This window comes from Otolemur garnettii, unplaced genomic scaffold (genome assembly GCF_000181295.1).
Source record: "Otolemur garnettii isolate 467f Iridium unplaced genomic scaffold, OtoGar3 scaffold00029, whole genome shotgun sequence".
NCBI classification, from domain to species: domain Eukaryota; kingdom Metazoa; phylum Chordata; class Mammalia; order Primates; family Galagidae; genus Otolemur; species Otolemur garnettii.
Genome location: NW_003852424.1, coordinates 11,501,473 through 11,516,264, shown reverse-complemented (window position 1 = coordinate 11,516,264; position 14,792 = coordinate 11,501,473). Strand labels below are relative to the sequence as shown.

At 37.2% G+C, this 14,792-nt stretch overlaps 1 protein-coding gene across 3 annotated transcripts in view; it reads left to right on the top strand.

Moving 5' to 3' along the window:
• Positions 1-14,792, top strand: part of NTRK3 (neurotrophic receptor tyrosine kinase 3) — a 361,705-nt gene that overhangs the window by 345,294 nt on the left and 1,619 nt on the right. For 2 of the 3 annotated variants that reach the window (XM_003788653.2, XM_003788652.2), the window contains one exon: positions 12,685-12,843. In XM_003788653.2, the coding sequence (XP_003788701.1) occupies positions 12,685-12,843 (159 nt within the window). Of the gene's footprint in view, positions 1-8,121; positions 8,164-12,684; positions 12,844-14,792 lie in introns of all 3 variants that reach the window. The other variant, XM_003788654.2, reaches the window with a different exon arrangement.

Genomic DNA, 14,792 nt, shown 5'->3' with positions numbered 1-14,792 from the left:
TACAGCCCACATGTGTGATCTCTGCAAACCCTCTGGAACCAGAGGCAATGAATTTGAGGACTGTCATGGTGGCTGCTAGGACTGTGGCTGTGGTCATGTGCAAGGTGACTGCCAGCCCTAGGTTATGTTCCTCTCAAATACGGCAGAGCAAGGTAGAAGGGACAAATCCCACTGGGACATTTGGGAAACCCGGAGACTTTCCAGGGTACAAAGGAAGTGTTTGTTCAGATTTTCATCATTTTTAATGCACTCGAAGACTCATTCTATGTGCTTGAACATGTAATCAAGAAAGATTAAAACTGAATAAATAATACTTACCATAAATGGTTGTCTTTATCTCCTGATTAGACCACTTTGCCATTAACATATGTCGCAAAGTTCTTACAACTCTTTGTATTTGCTTTCTCAAAAGTAGATGGGCTGCCTTCTCATAAACTTCAAAAGTTCGGACTCAGCCCATGCAGATTGGCGAATACAGAGGAAGCTTGAGTCCTTCTGTGGGTTCCAGCAACAGCATGTCCTGTTAATCCACACACGCTCACCTTTGCTGGGCCTTGGTTTCTTTATCTGGAACATGGGTTACTTTTTCTTCTTTACACTGCATCAGAGTTAAGTGGGGACAGACATTTTGAACCTCTGGAGAGAAGCAGTCTTCTGTGTTTTCTTTGTGATCTAATGACTGCCTCCTTCCTAAGGCCTTTGCTATGTTTCTTTTTAACCCAGAGCAGTGGGTCCCTTCTAACTGTAGAAAAGTCAGAGGACATGAACACAGCAATTCCTTTTTCAGGAAAGCTAGCTTAGAAAGGACAGCTAGGGGTAAGCGGGAGGTGAGAGGCTCTCAGAGAGGAAGCAGCTTGCCCTTTAGGGTATTCTGTCTCTAGTAGAAACTGGAGCCTGAGCTGCTGCAACATCTGGACTGTGAGCACCTTCTTCACCACTTACTCTGGGTCCTTGGGAGCAAGGCTGAGAGCAAGCCCCGAGGACTTGAACGCAGGCTGTGGGGCTGGTGGGCAGGCGTCTCAGGGCTGGAGGTGGGGCTTTGGCTCTTGCTCTCTTCTGTCCCATCCTCCCCACCTACGGAGCTAATGGCTTGGGGATGAATGTGGTACAGTCTTGGGGAAAGACAAGAGAGACAGGACCCCAAACTTTGCACCACTAGGTTCTCAGTCTCTAACCCTGTAGTCTTCAAATTGTATGCTCCTAAACCAAGTCTGAAAAACTATATATGCCTCTTGCATATTTTACGTTGCCATCTGAAGTCTTCAACATGATTTTAAATAGTTGCAAACGATGCCATTTCAAGAATATTGTAAATATTGATATTAAAAAATACATCATCCCTTTAATGCATCTAATGAACTTTAAATACCAGAGCAATTTGGTACATCATCTATTAAACACATGAACAAGTTCTCAAACAGTCACTTTTATGTGGTTCCTTTTTCTTTTTGGATTTATATTTTCATTCCAGTTATCCCACTGCATTTTACCCTCATCTATTTTAGGCATGAATTCCTTTTATTAGTCACTCTATCATAAAAATATGCATGATGATTTAAATTTAATTGTTCATGGCCAATCACCATACATTTATAGAGGTTAAGAATTTTTGGTTTGAGTTATCACTACAATTATTAGTAATACACAGAAATTGGAAATTAAGTTATCATTACAATTCTTAGTGGTATACAGAGAAACACAGTTGACCAAAATAACAGCTATCACAACTTTTGACCACTATAAAAGATAAGAAGTAAAATATTCATAGAAATCATCTTATATTTGGATGGACTATATGGACTTATATTTCAATTAGTCCATATGTTCATTAATGCATATTTTTTTTTAAAGAAAGAAAGATTCAGGATCAATTCTGTCTCTGTTTTTCATTCTTATAGATGGAAGAACTGAAAAACCTTATTCACAGTAAACAAATATATGCAAAGGAAAGAGTTCTGCTATTGAAACATAACTCGATTCTTTGCACTATTATCTAGTTATTTGCCTAAAAGCACATACTAGCCTCTTATCAAAAATTATTTTTTAATTTTCTCAGCTTATAATTCTTTTAGGCTTCTCCCCCTTGAGTTGTTTGAAAGATATTGAAAACTACCCAACTTGCAAAAGGATTTTTCCCCAATCACTAGAGACATTCATTTTCCACACCTGTGCCAACATTTCAGAATTTCTTCCCTTGCATTCTGCAGGTTTTCGCTTGTGAGATGTGAAATGAGTGAGAAGTTTGAGCAAAGGAGTTTATGGGTCATAGGGGATTCAAAGTTTAATTTTAGAAAAAAACTTCAGATGGGAGTGGTGGACCTACAAAACTTACCAAAACTATCCTTGGCTAACATGTTGGAAAGACTTCATGTTGTCTCCAAAGTTCTGCAGACCCTAGTTTGAAGCCACTTGGGTGCACATCGTATACCTTTTATTTTACCATCTATCGAATAAAGGGAGGAAAATGAATATCATTTCATGTTTGCTTATGTAAAAAACCAGTCACAGAATAATCTAAAAACAACCAAAATGGTTACCTATGGGAGGAAGGAAACAGGATGGGGAGAGTGAGCAAGGATGGACCTACACTTTGCTAAAATGTGCCTTGTTTGGGAGTTTTGACTTTGAAACCCAGTAGCAGTATTCATATCTTTTATAAAGCAACATCAAGTCTAACAAAAAATTAAAAAACCAAAGCAAGTCCTAAAAATAAAAAATAAAACAAATGAGCCCAGCTGTGTATTAAGTTGGTACTTCACCTCTCTGCAGATAGGAATTATTTTAAATACTTTAAAACATAACTATATTTTCTGTATGTCCCAAGTAGGTATATGCTAACTTGAAGACTGAAAGGGCTCCAAAGATTATAGGTTGTTTTCAATTATCATGTTGCTAATAATAATATTTGAGCTCTCATTTTGAAACTTACCCATATATATATTATATTCATGGTGAAATAAAGAAAATAAGTAATATTAATAGTGTTATAAGAATCAAGATTTTTAGCAGAAGAGAAAAATAAAAATATAACAATAAAGAATTAAGAGCTCTGTAATCCTCTGGTTTCGAAAAAATCAACATGAACTCATGATATTTTTTCCCCCTAAGAAAAAGACTTTTCTCCAGCCATTTCCACAACAAACACCCAGAAATAATAACCACTTCAGTACCAATAAACACTCCTAGGATTCATACTGTGGTCTTTAAATTTCCTTGTTCACCAAAAGGATCCAAGGATCCTTGGAGAAATGGCTGATTCCAAGGCTAGGACAGGAAATGTATGAGATGAACCTAAAATATTCTTTGATGTCAGAAAGTAAAGATGCTATCAAAGGCTTCAGGGGTGATAGGCACCATCTTTAAGAGGCTGCCGTTGGCTAAAGATGGGACATTAGAAATAATAACTTCAATAGAATGAAACACTTCAAATGTGGCGTGGTGGTGGTTGTTTTTAGAAAGAAAAAGCATTAATAATTTTCTCAAAAGCAAACCAAGACAAAGCTCTCATTGGTTACCTTTAGCGAATGCAAGAGGATGAATTTATTATTCTAAGAACTAAATAAAGGGAAAGAATCAAGCATTTATCTTGCTGATCCTCTATCAACTAATATCAGTATAGCCAAATAGCTGATGAAGGAAAGTTTTTATTGATAAAAGACTTGCAGGTGATATATGTACAGGGAATGCTACAATTAGAATGTTATACTTTTGTAGCCGCTAATGAAATAATGGATCTGGGCGGTGATCAACAACAGCCACTAAAATTGTTAGGTGAAAGGGAACTTGATAATGGACAAGCCGACTCAATCTGCCGACCAGTCTTAACGTTACGAAAGAGAAAAACAACTAGACACCTTTTCCTCCTGTTTTGGTACAGAAGGAAGCACACAGCACCGTTTATGAACTTGGATATGATTAGGGCTCTAGAAACCTGGTAGGGCATAATCAGGTATTCTGATTACAGGAAATGCAGTAGGTCGAGGAGCATGTGAAATGACCCATGGGGATATAATGAGGTAAACCAGAACGTGAGGAATTCCCTGGCACAAATGCCCAGGATTCTTCACCAACAATGATGAGAACAACAGAAAGAAGGTAGGGGCAGGTGGGATCCTGCTATAATTAAGAGACAGTAAGAAGCATTACTAAACGCAATGTGTAGGTCTTTTTTATAGCTCAGGCTTTAAAAAGGCACGTGAAAACATTAGGAAATTTTAAGACTGAATGGCATTTTATGTTGAGGAATTATTAGTATTTTGGTAGTGATACAACAAAACCCAAAGAGCCATTATCTTTTTAAAGTTGAAAAAAAAAAAAGAGCATAGTTTCTGGTCCTGTTTCTTTGAGTCTAATTTAGAGATAACCCGGTTTTCTCTGTAAAGGAGAGGGTAGTAAATATTTGGAGTTTTGCAGGAGTGTTGCAACCTTAAGATGCTCTCTTCTACATCTATTCACCTCTGTCCATGTAGCATGAAAGCAGCCACAGAGGATAGGAAATGAATGAGCATGGCTCTGTGCCAGTCAAACTCTAACAAGAGGCCATCATTTGTTGAGCCCTGGTCTAATTCATTGAGTTTGTAGACTCTGTATTTTCAACCAGCACAGCAGGCACTTAGAATCAGGCAAACAACCCCGGGGGGTTATTACATAATGGTGATTCCTTCCATTTTCAGATGTGAAAACTGAGGCTTTAGCCAGGCAAATGGCTCACCCAAGGATACACAGCTAGAAAATAGCAGAGCTGTGTTTATAGGGAAATCCCAGCTGCCATACCCTCTCTCTGCCACACTCAGCCCCAAGGAAGATATTAATAAGAAATAGGGAGAGAAGGCTGGAAGGATGGGGGCAGAGGGCAGCTTTGCTGTGCACCATGCACCTAACCCAGCAGCCTCCTTTAGGACGGGCAGAGGGCAAAGGGAAGAAGACAGAGAGCCTGAAAGCATGGAGAAAGCCCTACAAATAAAAACAGGATGTTCTGGAGTATAATGTCAACTTCCCCACCTGGCTCTGAAATGTAGAGTTGCCAGATTTAGCAAATGAAAATATAGGACACCTCATTAAATTTGAATTTTCGACAGAAAAACACATTTTTAGTATAAGTATGTTCCGTGCAATATGTGGGACATAATTGTGCTAAAAAAAAATTCTTATTTATCTGAACTTCAAATTTAACTGGGTATCCTGTATTTAATCTAGCAGCCTTACTGAAGTGTGAGGCGAATTAGTAACAGCATTTAGCAAAATATTGGTGGGCAAGTGGTCACAGGCACTCCCTGTGTTACCTAGAAACTGCTTCCAGGGAAGGGCCTGAGGTCACAGAGACGAGACTTCTCTGGCCTGGCCAGATTTTGGAATAGTTGCTTGGTCCCTTCTTGTTATCCCTTGGTTTCCGGTTGATTGTGGGAATGGATCTTTCAAAGCCTAAGTTGATCAGGTAGGTACCTCTGGCATCCCTGTGCAGAATCTGTAATTCAGAATCTGTCTTATCTCTGAGTATAAAAAGGATTTTGTGGAAATAAGTCACATTCTTGTTCTGTACCAGCTTGATCCCCTGTATACCAGTACTGATAGTTTTTCTGGAAAACAGACTTAAACAAATAAGAGCACTTTCTCTGATTAGCATGAATGGTAATTCAAAGGAGCAAAGACCCCAGTGAATCCTGGCCAGGCCCAGTGACAAAGGCAAAAAGGGGAACATGTCCCAGGATCATATGATGAACCCTAATTCCACCAAACTGATTTCCAAGCAACTCAAGGATCCTGACTCTGCAGCACTAGCAAAGCCCTTCCATGGGTACTGTTGACTTCCCAGGTTTTTCAAACTCCCATCCCCTTTGTGAGTGTGGGGGAGGGTGGAGGAAGGCAGTGATTGAAAGGAGGAAGGTAACTTCCAAGATAGACAAGGGCTTCTTCTCCCACACAGTCCAAAGTTCTGTTTCCCACCAAGTACTTATTTTATTTCTAGAATCATTTCTTGGACTCTTTCCAGTCCTTATTACTTTATGTCTCCTATCTCAAGGCTCAACTTTAAGATCCTTAAGTATCTCACTGAGAGCTTGGATCATTAGCTAATATTTCTTACTCAATGCTTGGGCAAGGTACCTTCCCGTCATCTGTGAAATGGGGAGAGCAGAGGCTTCCATCCCAGGGGAAGGGAGAGAGGATTAAATGAGGGCTGGATGTGACACCCTGCAGCCAGTACTCCTTGCTCACTGATTAGTATAATTCCTATTATTGAGATTGTTCTTTCTGGGTGTCTTTTACCATGGGGATATTTGTCAATAATTTTTACCAGGGGAGGCTTTGATCAGTATTCTTCCCAGACTGAGTCTCTTCAGTGTAGGAAGGAAAATTGGCGTGGGGATTTAGAGAAAGTAAATTTGAGGAAATTAGGTTTATTATGCTGCCTGGTAGCAGGTAAAGACACACACCGTGAACAGTGATTGTACTTTATGGGTATACCTTTGTACTCAGTGGGGTCTTACACACACAGTCTCACCTTAGGCAGGCCATTGCTAACTTCTATTTTGAAGATAAGGAAATTGAAGTTCCAAAGGGTCAAGTATTTGTCAAAAGTCACATCAGAACTCAGGGCTTCTGACTTCCAACATACCAGTAGTGTTCCTTTTTGTTATCTCATAAGCCTTTTTAAATATTTAAATATCAGTCTACTTCTGGAAGAATGCAGTATAAGCTTCATGCAGGTTGGCAGTGGTGCTCAGTGAGAATCTTGATAGGATTCTCTTTAGTGGGGCCCTCATAACCACTTAATACCCTTCTGGAACTTTTCTGCCCAAATACTCATCATAGTTTACACTCAGCACACTTGAATTTCTGTCTTTGTAAACCCAGAGATTTCAGTTTGGAAGACCTCTTCTAAACTATCCAGGAAATCATCAAACGAGACACCCATTAGCATCCGTCTGGGGCACTCCATTATTTAACATTTTAAATCAAGAGAAATGTTTCTATATTCCTGACTTCTAGTTTTATTTTTCAAATCAAGAAACTAAGTTCAATAAACCATTCTACCATGTTCTATCGCAAACATAATTATTCTTTTAAAAAATATCATCTTTTGGTATTGAATTTAAATTAGACTCACTGGTTTTCTTTTGTCCATTTTTTTTTCTTTTACTATGTTGAAATTTTCAGATGTGATAGATGATCATCATACCATTTCAAATAGCCTAGAAATATGAATAGTAAGAAATGAAATTTTCTTTGGTCACTACTGACTCTCAATTTTCTCTCTAGAGGAAACCACCGGTTTACTGGCTTTCTGGACCATTTTCTATGCATTTTCAAAGTTACACAGCTACATATTTGCTTATATATCCACAAACACATTTTTACACAGACAAGAATAGTAAAATGTATTTTTCAATGTCTTTTGTTCTCATTTAGTATACCTGTGACATATTTTCATACCAGAGCACATTATTTCTTTTAACTGCTACAGATACCTTTAACGATACACAAATTTTTGCCCTTAGAAACAATGAAATAAACATCTTTAACTAAATACTTTTGCTTACATGAGCAAATATTTTCTAAGACTCCTAGGAGCGAAAGTGCGTGGTTCAAATCATCCTTAACGTGGACATACTCTGCCCAGCTGCCCTCAGAAAAGGCTGTGGCATTTCTCACCAGGGGCATTTGAGAATAACTCGTCATCTCTCAAACACCGAATAGCATCTTTCTCATTTTCCAAATGACATTCAAAAATGTTTGTCTGTGTTGTTTTAATTGGCATCTCTTTGTATTTTTGTGGCTATTGTAGTTCTCTTGTGAATCATCTGCTCTTATCTGGTATTCATTTTTCTTTTTGGTTGGGTTGCTTTTTCTAACTAATTTAAAGGAGCACTTTGCATTATATGGATTTTAGTTCTGTGTCTGTTACATATGTTGCAAATATTTTCTGCCATTTGTCTTTTACCTATGCTTATGTTGTCTTTTGCCATGCAACAGTGTTTAATTTCTGTAAGTTGTATCTCTAAATCTTATCCTTGTGGCTTTTTGCACATGTGTCTTATTTAGGAAGGCCTTCCTCTCCTGAGGTTATGTAATACTTTTCTAAGTTTTCTTCTAATATTATTATTGTTTTGTTTTTATGTTTAGCTCTTTAATCCATCTGGAAATGATTTTTGTATATGGTGTGAGGTAGGTATCTAAGTGTATTTTTTTAAATGAATAGTCCATTGTCCCAACACTTTAATTACTAACCCATCATTTCATATATTAAATTCCAATATTTATACATGGGTCTGCCTCCGGACTCTCTACTTTGTTCCATTAATAAATTTGTCTATTCCTATGCCCAAACAGAGTGTGTTCATTACATAGTTTGATAAAATGTTTTGCTATCTGACAGAATAACTCTCCCTATTGTTGTATTTCAAGTATATATTAGTTTTAATCAAGTACTTACTACCTAGATGAATTTTGTATTCATCTTGTCAATTTCCATATGCCATTCCATCGGGGTTTTTATTGTATGTAATTTTTAGATTAATTTCAGGAAAGACTGAGCAATTTATATAGTATTGAGTTATACAGTGCAATGAAATGACACAATTTTCCATGTCTCAGATCTTCTTTTATGTTTTCTAGCCCTTTTCTTTCAATAGATCTTGTTCAATTTCTGCTGAGGTTTGTGTCTGGAGTTTTGAACATTTTTGTTGCACAATCTTATTTTCAATTATATTTTGAAATCATTGCCACTGATTTGAATTTTTGTGTGTTGCTCTTATATCTGGGTAGCTTACTACATCACAATACTTGCCTTTTAGGTAGTTAACCTAAATAGTGAATAGTCAGATTATGTCTAGACAAAAGACAGTTTTGACTCTTCCTTTTTAACATTTATACCCCATTTTTTAAATTCTTGCTTTATTGCATTGGCTAGGACCTCCTGAACAATGTCGCATTCGATGGAGGATACTTTTTATAATTCTAATGTTTTATCAGTAAATATGATAGTTAGCATGTCAAATAAAGGAAATTACCTTCTAGTACTAATACATTAGGGCTTTTAATCAGAAAAAGGTGTTGGAAATTTTTGGCATTTTTGGAAACGATAGTTTTTCTCCTTTTATCTCTTAATTTAGTAAATTAAACAATTGATTTCCTAGTGTTGAGGCATTCTTGCATTTCTAGTATAAATTTTGTTGAGTTATAAAATTCTTATACAACATTGCTGGTTTTATATACTATTTTATTTCTATTTGGAGAGTAATTCATAACAGTTCTACATACATATAGAGAAAATATCTATATTTGTATTTACCTATTTAGGGCTATGTGATAAGTTTGACCAATTCTGTCATCAGGGACATTCAAGGCACAGAGAGTGGTTTGGGAAAGTTTCTCTTATTTTGCTTTAGAAAAGTATAAATAGGACAGAAAAGTTTAGTAGAAATCACCCATAGAACCATCTAAATTTTGTATCTTTTTAATGCTTATTTTTACTACAATTATTACTTTTGCAGTCAAGTTTTCTATTTTTCTTAACTTCTTAAAATGAATATTTTCCAGGAAATTTATTATTGCATCTATATTCTCAGATTTATTGCTGTAACAGTCTTAACATTTTACATTTGTCTCCTCTACCTCTTATTAACCTTGCCAAAGTGTTATATAACTTCAGAAAGAACTTGCAAATGATTGTATAGACCAAGACTATTTTTTGTTTTCATTTGCTTCTTTTTTTTTTGCTTTATTTTGTTTTATGCTGATTAATGGGCACACATTTTATCTTCATTATTTATTTCTTTTTGCTTTCTTCACATTTGTTTTGAATGCCTTTACTATCCTTTTTTGTCAAATCCTTATTTAATTTAATTATATTTTAACTACAGCATTTTGAAAAATGAATGCTTAAATTTTTTTGTTGTTCTTGGCTATATTTCATAGGTCTCAATGGATAGGACTTCAGTTATTATAGTAATAAATAGTTTTAAATTTATTTTCAATGTTTTTCTTTACCAAATAGCTTAATTGCCCAAAGAGAACTTTAAAATTTTCCTTGTCTTATTAATTTATATTTCATTTTATTTGATACAGAATATGTTTCTTATTTTCACTTTAGTTTTTCTCTTGGACTTTTGGATTTTCTTTGAGGTTTAACATATGATTGGTTTTTATAAATGATTTTTAGGTAATTGCAAATAATGTGTGCAACTTTTAAAGAAGGCTGAAAGATACATGTAATTATAATACTCATATCTCTTCATTGAAACTCATTCCTTGTATTTTAAAAAGGTACCTTCATTTATGTTGCCTCCCTCATCTTTTAATTTGTGGAAGAAGTGTTTTGGTTTGCCATTATAATGAAAGCTTTGTCAGTTTCCTTTTATTTACGAACTATTTTTACTCTTTATGTATGTATAAATATTTTATACATTATTGCTATGTTAATTGTAGCATAAAAGTTCATGGTTACTATTACGGTGAATTTTTCCAGCTTTAAGTATCATATTACATGTGGTATAATATGATATAAGTCACTTATTTTCATTTAACTTTTGGCATTGTGAATTCTTTTTTTCCTATATGAGACAATGTATAACAAACAAAAATAGAAATATAATTAGCCATGCATAGCCATATATACACCTATGTGTGTATTAATATATGTATATGCACATATATGCATATGTTTTCACATGTGCATGGGCAATTATATTTTCCTTTTGTTGCTCATTGTAGTTTTATATGCTTTCATTTTCAATAGTTTCTAATACTTTGCTTTAGATGTACATTTTCTAAATAGCATGAATCTTCATTTTTTTAAACTAATTTTTTCTCTCATTTAAGAAGTAGTCTAACCAACTTGTACTTATCATGTATAGTGATATTTTTTCAACTTCTATTTTATGGTGTGCTCTTTTATTCATTGTTATCCCAGTCCCCTTTTTGTAGTCTTCTTGGTATTGGTTGAACATTGTACGATATTTTTGGCTCTATTTTTTGAAAACTGGTTTGGAAGCTATATGTACTATTTCCAGTCTTCTCAAAGCTGCTTTAAAATTTTAGCAAGCACATTTAAATTTAAACTGCTATAATCAACAACGGATGACTGTAAGTCCCTTTCCCTCCTTTCAAAACAATTGAAGCTTTTATCAAGCTTTTAATTAATTGTGTATCTAATCTTCTATGCGCTTATGGTTGAAATTATCTGGAAGTTTCATTCCATATAAATATGTTAGTAGTAACAGTGGTAGTACTATTAGCATTATTGGTTTTATTATTTACTTTATGTCTCTCTTTTACAAGAAGACTTTATTAGTAATTGTATTCCTTTTTACGACAGAATTAGCAACTAGAATTTAGATTTAAATTGCATTTTTGTGGCTTATTTACTTTACATTGTTCGTTATGTTCCAAGTCCTTGTAAAGCTTGGATTCTTTTTGTTATTTCCTAGGTTACATCCTAAATTAACTTCTGCTTCTATATTTTCTGAAAGGCTGTGAACTTTTTGAGTTTTTGTCTGAAATAAATACCTTCAGTTGTCTTTACCCTTAACACAGAGCTCTCCTGATTATAAAATCCCAGTTTGAAAATAACCTTTCTGCAAACCCATATTGTCATTTGCCTTTAAAATTCTTCAAGTGTATACAGAAAATGTGATTTCCCCTTTTAGAAACAAGATTGCCCATCTCCCGAATCATTCTTTCTTAAATGTTCATTATTATTATTCCAACTGGCCCACCCTAGAAATGAGAACTTCAAGTTACTAGTTCATCAGGACATAGAGAACTCTTTTTGTCAACAGTAAATACTTTCCTAACAACAAATCTATGAATTACCCAAAAGTTCCAGTTTGCGAAACTCTACTTACTAATGATGCAGTTAGTTCCTAAGTTATAAAACTTGCTGGGAATTTTCTTCCATTTATGTTTATGCCACTAACCTGCTGGCTATTGAGGATTTCCTTAAAGGTTTTCTCAGGAAATGGTACCTTAGGTGCCTGCCCTTGTCAGTCACTTCCTCTGCCCCTTGGCTTTCAGTTGGGTAGACCCACAGATGGCTGATGTCCTCCTTAGGTTAATTTTACAGAATCTCCTACTGGCCATTGAGATTTTATTAAGAATTGTCACAAATTCTCTTTTTGTCAACCTGATATCTTGTTAACATATGATTTTCCACACTTTTGGAAAGTCCCTGTCTCCTTTGCTTGAAACACCAAATCCTAAATTGTGGTGAGAAATTCAGGATTGTCAGGCAGAAGCTAGTTCACAGTTGCACAGATTAGCTGCACATGGAGTATATTGTGCCTGTGCCACATTGGCCAAGGGGTCTAACCTGCTGTTTGCAAATACTGACGCTTGGTGACTTGCTCAAGTCATTTTGCTTACTTCCCTCAGGGACTTCCTCTTAGGATTAGGTTTCACTGTAGTAGCAGGTTCTGAAACCTTCTGTCCCACTTCAGATCACCTTGTGATCTTTCTTCCCACTCAGTGCCAAGGAACCTACCTTCCCTCAGGTGTTACCTCTTACTACTAGCCTAGCTGCCTCCAGCACCATAGGTCTCAGATGTCAGCATTTCCACTCACCCTCTGATACAAATTGCATACAGGCTATTTTAGAATAGGATGCATTGACCAGTGTCCACACACGAAGTGTGCAGACAGACACCACTCACTCTGGTCACTGTGTATCCCTGTCTTGATCCCTTCTAGGTGGGAGGACATACCATGCTCCCCATCCGGTGGATGCCCCCTGAAAGCATCATGTACCGGAAGTTCACCACAGAGAGCGATGTGTGGAGCTTCGGGGTGATCCTTTGGGAGATCTTCACCTATGGGAAGCAGCCGTGGTTCCAGCTGTCAAACACAGAGGTACAAGGGGGGCACATAAGAATGCTTATGTGGAGGAAGGCTGATAAGAGATAGCTCAGGGCAGGACTGGGCACAATGTGCAAAATATGAGGTGGGATTTGGAGCCAGCAGTGAACGTAGTAGTTGTAACCAGCCCCTTAGAAGGAAAAACATTGTAACTATAGGAAGTGTGGTATAATAGTCAAAAGAGCATGAAATCAGTTGTCTAAATTGAGATGCAAGTCATGGTTCTGTTTGTTCTGCTATACTTAAAAATCAAATGTTTCATTAAGACAGAACATGAAAACAAAGAGCAACTATGAGTTTTTCAATTGTGCCATCTTGTGGAAACATCAACTACTTAGTATGCACGGATGATCTGGGTCTCCAAAGGTCCTAGGCAGCTAACAGGCCTGGGAATATGCCGGAGGGTGAACTGGGAAGGGTGGTTTTGCATAATTGGTAGAGCTATGTGTGGACTAGGAGGGTGGCCCCATGGCCCCTGTCCCAGGGGTGGCCATGGGCCAGGAGGGGGGCTGCCCAGCCACCATGGCCAGGAAAAAATTAAACCATAAGTGTAAATCTTATAATAAACACATATATTTTTATAATTTTAATTTCTAATAATAAAAAATACTGGTAAACACATTTTAATAGTAGCAAACTTTTAATGCCAGACACTTTTCTAAGCACTTTGCCTCTATTAGTAATTTTTGCAAAAACACCGTTGAGATTTAGGTCAAAGAAAAGGGATCTGCCTGGAGTCCTAATGTGGACTGGTCAGCATGTCAGAGGTGAGAGCCCCCAGGGCAGGAAGAAAACCTGGACCATGGTCCCAGGATTCTTCTGCCTCCAAAGTCTAGTAAAACCTTTCTCCATTACATGTGGACCAGTCATGTTGTCCCAGGGAATCCAGCACAGTTTGTAGACAGTAAGGACCTCAGTCTCCCAACCCAGCAGACCTATAAAAAATTGCACTTCTTTTTATGGTCTCCTGTTTTCTGGGAAAATGTAAACACAAGAGCCTGTTAGTATTGAAATCTTGTTTGAATATTCTTCTTGGGAGCCGAGTTCATCTCTGCTCTCCTATGTCTCGACCACTTAATTAAGTGAATTTCAAAGACTGAAAAGAAGACATTTCTTTAACTTCGTAATATCTCTTCATTCACTAGCTCAGTGGGGCCTGACCACATTTCCCGAAGTAGGACAAATTTTTTTTAAAAGCTTTTAAAATAATGAAAAAGTGTGTGTCAGAACCTATTTGTTATGGGTGTTTTAAAAAATTGTTACTGTATTCCTGGGAGATGGGAAACACACACACACACACACACAAACACACGCGCACACATATGTCCCTGAACACCACTTCTGTGTGGTTTGGTGGCCCTAGTAAAGGGAGAATCTGGGCTGAAATTGCTGTTGGTCTTAGCATAACACCTGTCCCGCTATCTGAGCTGGCTCATAGCATCTTACCAGCTAGTAATGGTCTTTCAGACACAGGACTGCCTATGAGGCATTGACCTCTAGGTAGGCTTCCTTCCTTACCTGCCTCCCCCACTCCACCCACTGTAGCAGTCAAGTACTGGCAGTCGCTGACCATGGGTTTCCCTATGGAAATCAACAACTTAGTCCCACATTGCAGGAGACACTGACAGGTGCTTTTGATCTTGCATCAGCAGCTGCTCCTGTGGTTTGAACCAGACCCTTTTTCATGGAGGTGAAGATAATGGAAGGTGGCAATGGGGCTGTCATAGGAATAGGGAATACTGGAGACCTGTCAGGCTGCAAAGAAATGAGCCTAGTGGGCTATCACAGACTCATTGTGACATAAGCAGGAGGGTGCTGGTACAGTGATGGTCTGACCGGCCCTCCAAAAGTCAGAGTGAGGCGTAATAGCATGTGAGCCTGGGAGTCAGAGTGAGGCGTAATAGCATGTGAGCCTGGGAGTCAGAGTGAGGCGTAATAGCATG